The sequence below is a fragment of the Mizuhopecten yessoensis genome, unplaced genomic scaffold (genome assembly GCF_002113885.1).
Source record: "Mizuhopecten yessoensis strain PY_sf001 unplaced genomic scaffold, ASM211388v2 scaffold10591, whole genome shotgun sequence".
Lineage (NCBI taxonomy): Eukaryota > Metazoa > Mollusca > Bivalvia > Pectinida > Pectinidae > Mizuhopecten > Mizuhopecten yessoensis.
Genome location: NW_018408623.1, coordinates 1,399,280 through 1,415,943, shown reverse-complemented (window position 1 = coordinate 1,415,943; position 16,664 = coordinate 1,399,280). Strand labels below are relative to the sequence as shown.

General features: G+C 38.3%; 1 protein-coding gene across 3 annotated transcripts in view; it reads right to left on the bottom strand.

The window, feature by feature from the left end:
• The window catches only part of LOC110461244 (mRNA-decapping enzyme 1B-like), a 132,411-nt gene that overhangs the window by 74,041 nt on the left and 41,706 nt on the right, over positions 1-16,664 (bottom strand). The window contains exon 1 of one of the 3 annotated variants that reach the window (XM_021514642.1): positions 632-710. The exons of 1 other annotated variant lie outside the window; for it this stretch is intronic. In XM_021514642.1, the coding sequence (XP_021370317.1) occupies positions 632-657 (26 nt within the window). In that variant the 5' untranslated portion in view covers positions 658-710. Of the gene's footprint in view, positions 1-372; positions 405-631; positions 711-16,664 lie in introns of those variants that run through there. One more of the 3 variants, XM_021514643.1, reaches the window with a different exon arrangement.

Genomic DNA, 16,664 nt, shown 5'->3' with positions numbered 1-16,664 from the left:
GCAAAAACTGAACAAAATTGCATTGTCATTACCTAATCTTTTAACGTACCCATAATTTAAAAAAACAACCTTTCAGTCCATGTAGTTGAGTACACATGCAATCATGAACCTGATTGCCAAGGAATAAAGAATCCAGGCATTTTAATCATGATGTGAGAAAATTGCAATGATGTTGGAAAATTAATGATGGTAAAACCAGAGTACGAATAAAACAAGTCTGCTGATTTAAAATTGATGATGTATATAACTCTTTGTGAAATAAAAATACAGCAAATATTGATTAGAACCTGAACACACTGGTTTCTCACTACAATGGGAAGAATTATACATACCACCAATGTGAATACACACGATCACCTGGGCTCCACTTACCTGTCTGAACGGAGTTGATATAGGTAAACACACCAGGTGTATAACCTAAAGTGAAAGTACCTGCTCTTGTGTGGTCAGAGTTGGCTGACCAGTGGTCAAACTTTTAATGAGGAGCCCTGGGGAGGTAATAGCTTTGGAGGGGACTGTTGTCCCCACCTTGACTGTGATACTACCCCATATCAGTGTTCAATACTGGGCTGGAGTGTAGCTGCTAGGCCTGTGTAGTGGTGAGCTAGCTCTCTCTCACGGCTCTACTTACCTAGGTGTGCACCAGTGTAGGACCATCTACATACAGATTCCCTCTACTGCAACCATTTTCATCTTGTAATTGGAATTATTATCCTCGGAGCTCTAGTCGTGTGCTTTGTATGGGAATTAAACAAGAGATATCCTACGATTTCCTGGATTATCTTAGGAGTGTGTTACGACCAGACAACAACACCGCAAAGTTTCCAATCAGTGCAGCCTGAACCTGCTGTTACATCAGCCCTGTACAAATCCAGTTTTACACACACATAGGAAAAGTCATAGTGGAAAAAAAAAAAACCAAAATGGGATTACGTGCACTAGCTATTCTTTCCTCTCTAAGGTAAGTGCGGCGAGGCTGACACTGGGGGTAGTGTCCACCACTGTCATCAGTACACTTTTCTTATAGTTTTATCGGCAGGGATTTTTTTTACAGAATATAAATGTCTGCTATATCTAGCTTCAGTGAGGACTGTCTGTCACCTGTGTAAAGGTTTAAAGGCATGTTAACGGGTTGTGTAGATAAACATCTGTAAAATGCCCGTTATCATCAAACTATGAAACGTGCAAGGTACCCACCAGCTCCTGTTAATCCAGTGACAGCTGGGCCCAGCCAATTCAGCCCAATCTAAATCAATACCTCACTTCAATTGTTATAACAAAATCTATACCTACGATTCAACGAACAGAATACCTATCCGTACTAGTATAACACTACCGTCAGTGCTGTACATGTATAGTGTGGTACGTGATACAAAAATGTCACCAATCAATTAAAATTGCTGAAAAATTTATGAGGTGTAAAAGTGCTATCCATTAGCATAGATACAGCTATTGGAATCCTCAGTCTACAAAATGAGTTTTTTTTATCCCTGTGTAACATTTACGATAGATTTGCATCATGAGAGAAATGTATGATAGATTTTCATCAGGAGAAAAGCAATGATTTGTGTCAGATGTTTGATCCCCGTTTGTCTGCCGGTCCCCCCTCCCCAGCACCACATTTGTCTGCCGGTCCCCCTCCCCAGCACCACATTTGTCTGCCGGTCCCCCTCCCCAGCACCACGGCTGCATGGTATATCCATTCTGAAGCTTTGATATCAGCCGCCCCACATTTGAGTCTGATTACATATACCCTGTTTCTTAGGTATTATTGCACACTTTTGGCAAACTTGTGTAAGTAGCCTGCGCCATTATTACTGTAATAATTGATCATTGTTCAAGGGAGAAAATGTGTGTGGGTGCAGGCTGGTATATACCAGTGATCCCGAGATGTGATTGTCAGGTAGTACCACACCAAAGCTATTGTCCCTACCTCTATCAATACATACAACTCTCCGACTTCATAACTACACAGAACTTGTTTGGAGTCAATAAAAACAAGGAGAGCCCAATCACCATTCCAGCACCTTTATAGCTCCTTGTCTATCCACCAGTAATTGTACTGTGTTCGTACACCTGTGCTACATCCAGCAGGCCAGACTCATAATGAAGCTTTGTTGAATAAACTGGGCTTTTCATAACTTGAAGCTAACTTTTTTCCCTGTTCATTGAAATTTGGGTAACAACATTGGTGATAAACAGCCAATGAAATTTGCGTGAGGTATTAACATAATCACTGGAATAAAAAAAAAAAAAAATGTTATCCTACTTGCCAGCAGTTTGAAGTTTCCGTGTTGGAGATTACATGTACGTGTGCTCAGAATTAAAAACATAAATAAAAAGTGAGAATATACAACCTTGGGAAAAAAAAAACTGTTTTAAATTGCATCTTTTGAGCTGTTCTTTCAGATGAAATCATCAGATCTTAGAAAACAGAAATAGTTTACCAAATTCACTGGTTGAAAATGCTCAATTTTAGGGTCCAATATGTGGAGTCTCCCTCCAAAATAGGGAGAGTTGGCAAGTATTTGTTATATGTATGTTACTATGGGTTTTAAACTTTTCTAATGCAATACATTTACAGTGTACAGGTATTCTCTACACAGTATACAGGTATTCTCTATACAGTGTACAGGTATTCTCTATACAGTGTACAGGTATTCTCTATACCATATACAGGTATTCTCTATACAGTGTACAGGTATTCTCTATACAGTATACAGGTATTCTCTATACAGTATACATGTATTCTCTATACAGTGTACAGGTATTCTCTATACAGTATACAGGTATTCTCTATACAGTGTACAGGTATTCTATATACAGTGTGCAGGTGTTCTCTACACAGTGTACAGGTATTCTCTACACAATGTACAGGTATTCTCTATACAGTGTACAGGTATTCTCTATACAGTATACAGGTATTCTCCTATACAGAATACTGATATTATCTATATAGAACACTTGGGCTGCCAAGATACGACCGGAGTGTATTGCGATACATTGCATACTGTAATACCTTGTAAGTGTATCATGATAGGTATTGCATTTTATTGACCCAACAATACTTTCCGAAGCAGAATATTTAATGGTTTTAAGAATTTTTAGTTTCATTGACGACAAAGCAAAGACAATAAAAGCTCTGCAGTTAGGTAGCCGATTTAATCCTCCAATGACGTCTTGTAATATGCATTGGCATAGTGTCCCCTCGCTGTATTTGACTTGAGGTTCACGAGTGCAGAGTGATGTGAATGGTTTCATAGATGCCCTGCTATACCCAATTTTGTTCCCTGTCATTGGTAGAAATACCCAGCCAGTCAATCTTGAGCCTTTCTAATCTACAGAAGAGGCATTAGAGGTCAAAATTCTCTGTCCCTTGCCCCTGAGGTGCACCATGATCGGGTGTCAGATCCCCTTCACAGAATTATTTGCAAGCGGCATATGGGACCTTTCTATCACTCAACACTTGACTTCCTTCACAAATTTTTGTTAGGAAGATACTTAAGAGTTCTTTGAAAGTGTAAGCAGGTTTGACATGGACAATTAAATGCCTTTTTTTCCACATGATTGATGACCTACGATATGCCTCGTATATAGAGGAGAACAATGCTTAATCCAATGCATTGTTCTGGCGGATTCTTTTCTGTTTCTTTTTCTTGGATAAAATGACTCTGTGGAATTTCCAGTTTCTATATCTACTTTGGTGTCTTTCTCCTTTTGTAAAATGTGTATATGTATAAAAGATGATTGACCATATGTCAGTTTCAGATAACTTACAAACATTTTGGTAACTTGGAAACAGAGAGTGTAAAAGCGATGACAGGTTTTCATGTCCTCAGAAAGGAAACCAAAGACTAGTATATTATAAAAAGACTTTTTTTAATGACAAACAGAAAGCAAGTCTCATTATGGTACAAGTTTGTTTCAACAGTTCAACATAACCTTGAATGTTTTTCAAAATTGGAAACTCAGCTACAATGTCTAAACCATTAGCACATGTTGTTATGCAATTTCTAAATTAGCTATCTGCATTTTGCATGAGAAGTAACGGTTGGGCTGTTCTGATTTGTAGATATGTTTTACACAATCCAACTTTTTAATAACAGCACACAGATAGGGATCACCTTTATGGGCCTATATGTGATACTTTTATCTTAGCGCAGCCTAGGTGAAGTTGAATGTCTTTTTATCTTCCTGATACATGCGACTGAGATTCCCTAGTTGGTAGCACGCCAACGCAGGGACGTCATTAGCACAAATCTTTCATTCTGCATTGCCTCTATTTCTTATCCCTTCCTTTAATTTACACATTTGTTTGGGCTCAATGACAAACCAATCAAGATCTATCCAAGTCTGTGTTGTATAGGTGTTTGTTATCCAAAAGTTGTATGATAAATCTGTGTGGCATGAATGTTTGTTATCTTTATGATGTATGAAAAATCTTTGTAATATAAATGATTGTTTTCCATACATTGTATGGCAAGGTGTCTGTTATCCATAAGCTGTATGTTAAATCTGTGTGGTATACATACAATTTTGTCATCTATTTGTTGTATGACAAATCATTGTGGTATAGGTGTTTGTTATCAATAAGTTGTATGGTAAATCTTTGTGGTATAGGTGTTTTTCATTCGTAAGTTGTATGGTTAATCTTTGTGGTATAGGTGTTTGTCATTCGTAAGTTGTATGGTAAATCTGTGTGGTATAGGTGTTTGTCGTCCATAAGTTGTATGATAAATCTGTGTGGTATAGGTGTTTGTCGTCCATAAGTTGTATGGTAAATCTGTGTGGTATAGGTGTTTGTCGTCCATGCGTTGTATGGTAAATCTGTGTGGTATAGGTGTTTGTCGTCCATAAGTTGTATGGTAAATCTGTGTGGTATAGGCGTTTGTTATCCATAAGTTGTATGATAAATCTGTGTGGAATAGATGTTTGTCATCCATAAGTAATGTATGGCAAATTTGTGTGGTATAGGTGTTTGTCATCCATAAGTTGTATGGTAAATCCGTTTCATATAAATGTTTGTTAATGTTGATTAATTATCATTGGGAAGGGCAGCTCCACGACCTCACACTTTCACTGGTACTGTTTCTGACCAAGTCTCTGCCATCAATTGATTGTAAATCAAACAAACATAACACAAATCCTTTTACTCCTTAAATATTTGATGTGATACTATTGTCCCGAGTAATAAGTCAGGTTATATTTTGTTCGTTTGTTTGTGTGACAAATTGGACCATACATTATGGATGGAAGCACAGCAAACAGAAAAGTCTATTCATCTGGAATGAGGCCAGTTTCAATACAGCTAGTACAATTCCTCTTAGTGCTTTCCACTGAGATAAATATTCTATAACTGCCCGTTTTTGTTCCAATAAAGCCATTGGATGCTATATCTGTTACCTTAAATCAGTAAAACTTCAAACAGCTGACACACTGCAGTGATACCGTTCCTGCTCCAAAGGCTTTTAGTTCATCGTAATATGTTCTGAAAGTTTTCACATAATTATATCAACTGTTTCTGTGTTTTTTTTAATGAAAATACCATTACCAGTATAGTTTCTTTGCTACATTTTCTTTGATTTCTTGCTGATACTGTCAATATCTGTCTTAAGCAATATTCGTCACACCCCGATCCTGTGTGTGTACGATCTTTGTACAGCCTTCGTATTAACCTTCACATAACAATAACACTTCACATAACCTTGACTCTTCAGATAATATGAACCCTTCAAAAAGGGGGTAAAATGGAAACTAGGATTATCCACAAATTCAATCCTATCTGCAGGGAGAATTGCTTTCGAGAAATGACCACCCTGTGTAAAAGTGGTGGAATAAGAGGAAGGACTTTATCATCAGTGTGTCTCATCACCGAGCAACCTACAGCCATTACTTTGATTCTTTTTGAATGCCAAAATTGGTCAATTAAGATGTCACTGCAATATTACAGTAAGAATTTGATATCCCCTGGATGAAAGAATCGATGCAAACGTTGACCATTGACCATGGATAGCATCCTATCTGGCCGGAAATATGTGCGTGTTAAACTGGAGCTAATTGGACAATCAGTAGCTTGTAAGTTAGAGTTATCAACACTTGTCTGATACAAGATACTCCATCTGACCTCTAACTCTGAGCAGGAACGATCTCCCCTCCGGGATCTGACATCTAACTCTGAGCAGGAACAATTTCCCCTCGATTTCCCCTCGAGGATCTGACATATAACTCTGAGCAGGAACGATTTCCCCTCAGGAATCTGACATCTACTAACAACCAATGTAACACTGACCATTAGCAATATTTCAATAAATCTGAAGATGATTCTGAAAATTTCCATATTACTTTAGTTTATATTTGATCAAATTTTGAAGAAACAAAATGTTGGAATTGATTAAAATTCCATGAGCAACTTTTGTAAAACAAAAAACAAAACAAATCCCAGCCTCAGTGTTCATGATAAACACAAACATTTCATGTTTCTGGAACATTTCCATAAATTTATCAAACAACATCATTGTTTTTTGTATGCCATTCATATCAGGCCGCCTTGTAGTAAGGAAGTATATACATAGACTACAGGTATTTTGTGTGGAGCTGCTGTCTATCTTTAAGATATTACATTATTATCATCATGCATCGTTTTTTTCTATAACAATAATATCAAGTATAATTTTCCTGTAGGACGTATGAGTGAAATGAAGGAGGATGAAAGCTGTCTTTCTATAAAACATTTACACTATCGTCACATTTTCCATAAATTTCTCCAAAAATTGTCTCAATTGATGAGGAGAAATGAGTGCCATAGGAATGGCAGAGAATGTGTAGGTATACCAATACTAGTGGCGCCATCACACACATGTACTGTCTTATGACACACAGTAATTACACCCAGACTGTTAGCGTAGTGTACAGAGCATTTTTTCTATCATGATAAGTTATCACATATTAATATATATGATATGATGAGTTGCGCTATCATGGCTATTCACTGCTGTGTTATACATATCCCTATCCTTCAGTATTTATCACTGTCCTATGTCCCATCACTCTACTGGCACAATGTAACTGCTACCCCCCCCCCCCCCCCCCCCCCCCTCTCCAGATACAGATACAAGGTGCTATAAAATCATGGCCCCTTCTATCAACCCCCTGGGTATTGAGGTAGGGTACCATCACATTATCCCTCCATCACCTCTTCAAGTACACAAGTACCATAAGTTTACCCCCCCCCCCCCCCTTCCCCACTTGGGTACACAGGCACCGGCACCATGTATACTATCATCGGGTACAAGCCCTTCCTATTGCAGTTCAGAAGTTCTGTAATAAGCCCATCCCCCTACTCTGAGTCAGAGATGATGTGTTGGCCATGGGCTTAATGAGGATAAACACAATGTACATATTCTTTACCCTCCGGCATCTATCACTGTCCCCTTCCACTGACCCCTGGGATACAAAATACAATCTAATCCATACGTCAATTAGTTCATGATGACATATTGCTTATGAGGACTGTGAAGCATCAAAGCTGGGATGTTCATATGGAAACAGCATGGGAAAAGCTACTATGCTGTGTCATATGGAAACAGCATGGGAAAAGCTACTATGCTGTGCCACGGACAGTAAATTTTCAAAGCAATAAGATACAATGTTAGTATCTGCTGGTCAAAATACAATGGGAAAATGTAATTTTCCCCTTACAAATGCTTTATATTATATTTTGTTAAATATTAAATCAAAAGTCTGGTTATGAATACCAAATATACAACAGAGATAATAAAAAGCAAAAACATTCTGAGACTGAATTAAGATTTGTCTCAATTTAAACAAAAAAATGTTTCCTGAAACATTTCTGATGACAAATAGCTTCCTTTTTTGTCATTTATAAGTGTGCATGTCTATAAAGCTATCCTGTGCTGTGGATATGATGGATCACCATGGAAACTGTAGATATGATGGATCACCATGGATACTGTGAATATGATGGATCAACATGGATACTGTGAATATGATGGATCATCATGGATACTGTTGATATGGTAAATCACCATGGATACTGTTTATTTGATAGATCACCATGAGATCTGTGGATAAATCACCATGGATACTGTTGATATGATAGATCACCATGGATACTGTTGATATGATAGATCAACATGGATACTGTGGAAATGATGTATCACCATGGATACTGTTTGTATAATGGATCACCATGGATACTGTAGTTGCCATGGATCACCATGGATACTGTACATATAATGGATCACCATGGATACTGTACGTATAATGGATCACCATGGATACTGTACATATAATGGATCACCATGGATACTGTACATATAATGGATCACCTCAGATTACCACTATAAGAATGTCTGTCTGAGATCATATATAGGCTGACCTTTACTGGGCCAGGCAGTTGTACCTGCATGTCGTTCAAGTGTTCACAATATTGGTGTTGTGCTGTTTCAGGACACTTGACAGAAGATGTATTGAAAACCACCAGTTTGGACAGACAATGGACTATGCTGTGATTTGTCTCTCTTTTTTTCACACAACATGCTCAGACAATAGACAATATATATGATTACTGTCCATTAAGTTTACAGCAAATATAGTGAAGTCTGACTTTTAAGGACATCCTGCATTTCTTTATAATCCTGCTTTTACTTACACACTGTCATATCTGACCACACTTACCCTGACTATACTGACACACTGTCAAATCTGACCACAATTACCCTGACTTTATGGACACACTGTCAAATCTGACCACATTTACCCTGACTTTACTGACACACTGTCAAATCTGACCATTGTAAATCCTGTATTTACTGACAAATGCCTCAGTCTTCCTAAACATTTGAAAGCTTTACGTATATCATCTTTGAGTCTCTTCAATAGGGCAGAAATTTATGCCATTTCTAAACCATGTGCTGCCAATTAAACCATACAATCTTCATCATCTACTGGCTATTAATGACACACAGACACCAACCAGTAATTTGCCAATTATCATCTAAACTTCCTCATACTTTTGGAACGATTTGGCAAAGACTCAGACAAATCTCTCCTGGTCTGTTGACATTACTAGATGTAGTAACCACTGAAGCTTCCTCAGCTAATAGCTGTATTGTAAAGTATCATAGCAATGGCACTTGTGAAATATGACAAGACCAATTAAAAATTGCATGAAAGGTGGAAAACTGAGAGGGGTTTACCAATCACAGAATGAGAAATCACTGCCATATCAATTACAACTAACAAGAGTGTTGTCAGATCGCCATGAAACTGTAATCTATTTGTTTTCCTAACTGAATGAAACGGAGAAGAAATGACTTATGACAATCTTTAAGTAGAGTTGATCTGATAAATACCCGGTGATGATCTTTCGTGGAGTGTTGATATGACATAGAGTGAATTATGACTCCTTTATGAAGAGTTGATATGACATAGTGAATTATGACTCCTTTATGGAGAGTTGATATGACATAGAGTGAATTATGACTCCTTTATGGAGAGTTGATCGAGCTAATAGTCCCCTACGACTCCTTCACCGAGATTGGATAAGACAGTAAGCTATGAAACTCCTGCTTCTAGGTGTTAATTATGACTGACCACTGGGCATTGGCAGACTGTGTTGACCACCACATCTAGTATGATACACAACAACAAACACTTAAGAATGGGGAGGTGAGGGAGAGCTGGGAGCAGTAGAGAGAGGTTAGGATCAGCAGAACATATATATATCTGCCCAGGAAGGAAGTTTGGCTGTTATAGTCAGCTGTTCGGCTATAATATCTTATAATGCTTACTTTTATTACCATCACTCAGGGTACAGCATCAATACTGATCCTGTAACCATTAGTATATATTTAGATTTCCGCTGCAAATACCTACCGTATATAAATGCTACCAGATGAAATTGCATTTATAAGGCTATGAACACAAAAGAAACGGTGTCATTTTGATATTTCTTCTTCTGACTTGCAAAATGCAAGACCATTGTGAAATTTAGCAAACCCTGAAGCAGTGTTAGACTGTTGTAAAAGGTCTGTTGGCACTGATGCCATAGACAACTCACACTGAACATTTTACTGAAATTATTTGTTGAAAGTGGAAATTCTTTTTGAGGTCTTGTTGTCCAGATGCTGAATTTGTACATTAAATGTGTTACATTAGGTACAAAAGTTATCCAATTTGTTTGCATTCAGTTACTGTAAATATTGGAGAGAAGTGTGGGAAGAGTGTTTATTTCAGCACGTACCCTTAATTGGTACTATACACAGTACATCTGAGGGTTGTTGTGACCAGGCAGCAGCAGCAGCAGCAGTCACAAACAATAGGTTCAGTCAGACCCAATGACAGACAGCTGGTCCACTCTAAGTGGATGGGCATTACCTGTAATTGTCTCCAGATACAGTCGTTTCAGACCTGGCTCCACGTGTTACTGGTACATCATGGACCCTACACAAACCAGCGATCAATGTCTTACTCCGACACCCTTGCTTCGGGACCATATTTTTATATAGCTTCCACATGTTGCAAATGCAAGTGGGACTCTACAAACGTGTTAGGGCATGACTATCACATTGACACCTTGCGAAACCTGTATCAGATGTATAGAGGTGCATACAGTGCATTATATTAAAGTTCTTTCTTAAAAGTCAATTCATGCATAAAACATAATCATTGCTAGCCTAGACTAATCCTTTACAGATGCCAATTAAGTATTACTGTTAACTTTTTGCCTCATTAAATTCTGGCTTTTACATCTTTAAAGACATACAGATTTGACCGGTTGAATTTAATTCCACCTCTTCCCCCTTTCCTTTGAAATTTCACCTACTTCAATTTAAGTATCTCATAAATTCATAAAAATATTTACACTGTCGCATTCGGCTTATTGTTTAAGTTGTAAACGGCTATAAAAATATAAGGAAAATTTCCATTTTCTGAGATTCGTTACACATGACCTGTATTTGGACAATGCTCTTTGATCCATTACATATCTGGAGCAAATATATTTCACTTGCAGTTATCACACCATTAACACTGTTCCTATAGCAGTTATCACACCATTAACACTGTTCCTATAGCACAATTTTTTCATTACAAATGAATGCACAAACTACATGGGTGGCAGCAGACTTCTAAGTAAGCCCGGCTCAGCATGTTCAGCGTGGATTGGTGCTGCAGAACCTGAGTATAAGAATACGTACTGATGTCTACTAAAATACCAATTTAAACAGCTCCAACACATTACATGCTGCAAAGTCGAACTGCACTTGTTTTTACGCATAATTATATGACGTCGATGAAGAATAAATCCAATCAAAATTACATTAACTATTATTCTCTCATAAAGACCCTGAATCTTCAGTTTTATTAAATAAATTCTAAATTTTTCCTGGTTCCAGCCTGTCTCTCGGTATCAGGCTTTGAAGTCTGTTTAAGATGTTGGCAGCAAAGTGCACATCAGACTGGATGTGTCGGACCAGGTTTTATACAATTCTGTTTGTATTACTTTAGGCCAGACTTTGACATTTACAGTCGTAAATATTGTGATGAGCTTTCAACTATAGATGTAGCGTTAAAAGAGAGTTATCAACACTGAAAATAACGGGTTCCATCAAAGACGCATATAACCAAGTTTTTATACCGACATTCATACACGTAATTCTGCATCTCTATTGACAAATAACTTTAAAATACATTTCGTTATATTTATAAACACTAACAAGGAAACAGTCTCTACAAAATACATTTTAATCATCTTGGAAAACAACATAATGGAATCAGCATCCTGGTTGTATATTTTGTTATAACAGAGTGAAGTTTTGATAATCCAGCTGATTTTGTTCCCAGCAAAATTAATGGATTGTATGATGAATGGATCATGGTACAATATTGATGTAGGATCAGGGTTTTCTCTCTCGTTAATTTGGGATGGGTCTTTTTTCTATCATTTTGGGAAGAAAATATACCAATTTGGAAGAAAATTTTCAGGAGCAAACTGCAAATTTTTGGAATTAGGCATAAATATGACATAGTTTCAATTGGAAATGGGACCCTTTATCGACCCCGAAGAATTCCCAGAATAAACACACTGATCATGCTCTCTGACATTGTCAAAATAAGGGTAGTCATAGGCGCAATGGACAGTGCAACTGTTTTTCATCAAGATGACTAGGGTTTGACTCCCCTATCGGATGTGAAAAGGTATAGAGTCACCTGCCCTACAACACAGGTTTGTCCAGGGTACTCCTGTTTCTCCCACACTAAAATCACCTACCATAAGGCCAAAACAAGTGGTTGATACAATTTGTTGTGAAACAAATAAAATTTGTATTTTTAACATTAAGGAAACACATCTCTGTGTAGTGATACATTTTGGTATATAGCTCTGTCTCAGTGTGAACGTAAAGGTGTCAACATCTCTGTGTAGTGATACATTTTGGTATATAGCTCTGTCTCAGTGTGAATGTTAAGGTGTTAAACATCTCTGTGTAAGTCATCATGTTTCATCTGTTGACACTAATCGTCACGGTCTCATTGTTTCGTAAATCTTACTAAATATACACCTTTCTGACAAAAACACCATTGGTTGGCGTCTCCTTTTATAATATTTTGTTAAGTTGGTGTCTTGAAGGTAAGGATACACAACATTACTCCCCATAGGAACAGCAGACGGAGGCATGTATGTCATACAGCTGGGGATCTCATTATATCCAAGGTGAATTGCCTTGTACTTTACAGTATACACTACACTATCCTCCCCAAAGTCACTGGTGCCATGTAGTTCCATACTCTATCCACTGTTGAGTACAGAGAAAGGCTGGAAGTTGGAAGGACTGTCAAGGATAAATACTTTTAGCAGTCGATATATCCTGAACAAATTAGTTATGACATGGTATTGAATAAAGTGTTGCTAGCATTGCCAATTATAAAACTAATTTAATAATATTATAACAGTTTACAAATGAATACACCTTTTGAATTATTAATCAGACAGCAATTTGCAGAGAGAGAAATATCTCAAGACAAAGTGGTTAGTATATAGGGCACTCACATCTCTCCTTGTGAGACCAAAATAACACAATCATACCAATTTTTGAGGTGTTCTGTGTGTATTGTAACTTTTTGCTCATCGCTCGATCTGTTAAACTGCCCGCACATCTAGACTGGCTACCAGCCCCTAAGTTTATGAAGAATTTCTTGGCTGCATTTTACTACTAGCTTATCTCCCCCTAGTTTAGAACCTAGAATCAGACATCCAAGTGATCAAAATTTTAGAGTTAAAGTTGTTTTCTTAATTATTAAATATTCTAGTGACGGTGGCCAGTCTACCTGCACATCTAGAGGTATTGTTTTTACGAAATAATGTCTGCAGATTGCCAGCTACAGTAGATTGTCCACTTCGGTAGATTGCCTGTGGGATATCGGCCACACAATAACTACTTTACCCAAGCAGTACCAGGTTAACCTGTGTTTACATATCCAAACTATACTAATAGGGTTTCTGGAGAGTGAATCCAAGTTGTCTTGACTTCAACCGCTGAGAACAGTACCAGTTACATGGACCAAATTTTGTATGCATACCTTCAATGACTGACACCTGTAAAAGTCCCGGGGAAAATGACTGACACCAGTAAAAGTCCCGGGGACAATGACTGACACCTGTAAAAGTCCCGGGGACAATGACTGACACCTGTAAAAGTCCCGGGGACAATGACTGACACCTGTAAAAGTCCCGGGGACAATGACTGACACCTGTAAAAGTCCCGGGGACAATGACTGACACCTGTAAAAGTCCCGGGGACAATGACTGACACCTGTAAAAGTCCCGGGGAAAATGACTGACACCTGTAAAAGTCCCGGGGACAATGACTGACACCTGTAAAAGTCCCGGGGACAATGACTGACACCTGTAAAAGTCCCGGGGACAATGACTGACACCTGTAAAAGTCCCGGGGACAATGACTGACACCTGTAAAAGTCCCGGGGACAATGACTGACACCTGTAAAAGTCCCGGGGACAATGACTGACACCTGTAAAAGTCCCGGGGACAATGACTGACACCTGTAAAAGTCCCGGGGACAATGACTGACACCTGTAAAAGTCCCGGGGACAATGACTGACACCTGTAAAAGTCCCGGGGACAATGACTGACACCTGTAAAAGTCCCGGGGACAATGACTGACACCTGTAAAAGTCCCGGGGACAATGACTGACACCTGTAAAAGTCCCGGGGACAATGACTGACACCTGTAAAAGTCCCGGGGACAATGACTGACACCTGTAAAAGTCCGGGGAAACAATAGGCCTGCTGTATCCCATTGCACGATTGATGAGGTGACTGATATACCCCCCCTCCCCTACTAACCTGCAGAATTGTGGGGTTTAATTTTTCTGTCCTCTGCTAAGAAGACATTGGAATGATCGAAATTGATCCATTACCCTTGTTGCAATGATTAGATCTGTATCTCTCAACATAGCCTTCTTCGTCATCGTTAGAATGTTATGACGGACGAATATCATAAATGTCATGCTTTCGTTTCCAGATCATGACATTTCCTCTGACTGTTTTATGAAATCGTATCAAGTGGGAATTCATTATTGAGCTGTTAGCAGTAATTTGAAGTGGGTTTTGGTAAAATTGGGAATCGGGAATCGTACTTTCACCAGACTTCCGTCCGAGTTCAAACAAGTACAAACGGAGAACAGGAAGCAAAAATTAGATAAGGTCTTCATTATTGCGCTGGTATGCGCATGTATTCAGGATTATAATGAGATTATCTGTCTGTTTTGTCTGATACCGTCCTTACGTACTTACCTCGAGGCTTGTGCTCCCTACGACCCACTGCCACTTTTATCAGTGGTATTACATTCTCCAATAGTCGCTTAACAAAGTATACACACTTTTTGATAAACATACAACAATATTATCTGATTTCAAATAAAACGTTAACCAACATCTTAGGATTATAAAACATGAAGAATCTTCCAATCAACATGCATATCATTTTACGATATTTTCATGTTTATATTCCTCAACATGTTTTACTTTTCAATCAAAAGCCCAATGCTGATCTTATCAATTTCTGAAGTAATACAAAAGAATTAAATAGAATTGTTTCATTGTATTTTAATTATGAAACAAGAGAAACCTAACAAGGCTATGTATCTCCCAGAGGATTGCCTTGTCGGTCTGCTAGATCTGTCTCACCCAATCTCTCATTCTTATCAAACAAACTTCAAAATCCTTTTAATTTGTAAAATCCCTTCTTCTACATGTTTACTGCCAGAGGCATTTAGCCAGGGGAAGATAGAAAGCTGTGATAGTCTAAAACATCTTCCAGCCTCCTCAACAAACAATGTTTCCATCAGAAAGGACACGACCGTCCTGTACAACTCCATTGAGAAAGTATGTAGAATAGAGTCAGAAGAATGCTGTAGACGTTTAGAGATTATATAGGGATTGGATGTGTTATGTACTTATTGAAGTCTAGTCGGTAAGATACATCGGTTATATAGGTACATAGACTAGGTATAGAAGGATCCTTGGTGAGCCATATCCATGGACCATTCATAATAATGATCATAAAATGAAATAAAAGTTACTATGTTTTACCCAATGTTTTCTACAGATTTTCAGTAGAGTTTATTTAACTCATACGCCTCTGAAATTTCATACTGAACTATTCCAACATTTGAATTGGAAGAGTTCAAATGTGTCTTCAGGGGTGAATGAGTTAAGGGTTCTTGTTCCACTGCACTGTGGTCTTTCTTATATTATACAGTTACCTCCCTTTAACTTCCTTTTGGATATACCTGAAGCATGGTAGGGCCAGGACACTTCCTTTTACCAGCTGGTAGCTCTGATTGGTTAGAGCGATAGCATAACAATCTGAAGTCAAGTGTTCAAACCCCAGTCTAGCCCCACTGAAACAAACAGTTTCCAACACTTAGCTACATTTTTTGGCAGTGGTATGGGCATCCTTAAGTACAGTGAAGTGAAGCTTACATTATCTGTAAAAGTACATAACGTCATGATAACGTCTGGGCATCTACTGAACAAATATCTGTTTTCCTAGACAGATTGGATTCTTTTACACCTTCGTGGCTGCACCCAGCAGACTCTGTCCTCGACAATCAAATTCAATAGGTTCTGGACAATTAAATACAATAATGGATATTCTCTCATAGAAGTTGACAAGTACAATGACCTGATTTTTAATACGATCCCTAATTCCAGCTAAATGACCTATGAAAGGTAAGTGCCTGATGTTGTTTCCAGTATTGTATTTGACCAGCCGAATGTTTCGTTTTTACGTTAGACACAATGGACAGGCGAACATTCTGTCCAGAGCTGGACGGACACAATACAATGGACAGACAAATACTCTGTCCAGAGCTGGACGGACACAATACAATGGACAGACAAATACTCTGTCCAGAGCTGGACGGACACAATACAATGGACAGACAAATACTCTGTCCAGAGCTGGACGGACACAATACAATGGACAGACAAATACTCTGTCCAGAGCTGGACGGACACAATACAATGGACAGACAAATACTCTGTCCAGAGCTGGACGGACACAATACAATGGACAGACAAATACTCTGTCCAGAGCTAGACGGACACAATGCAATGGAC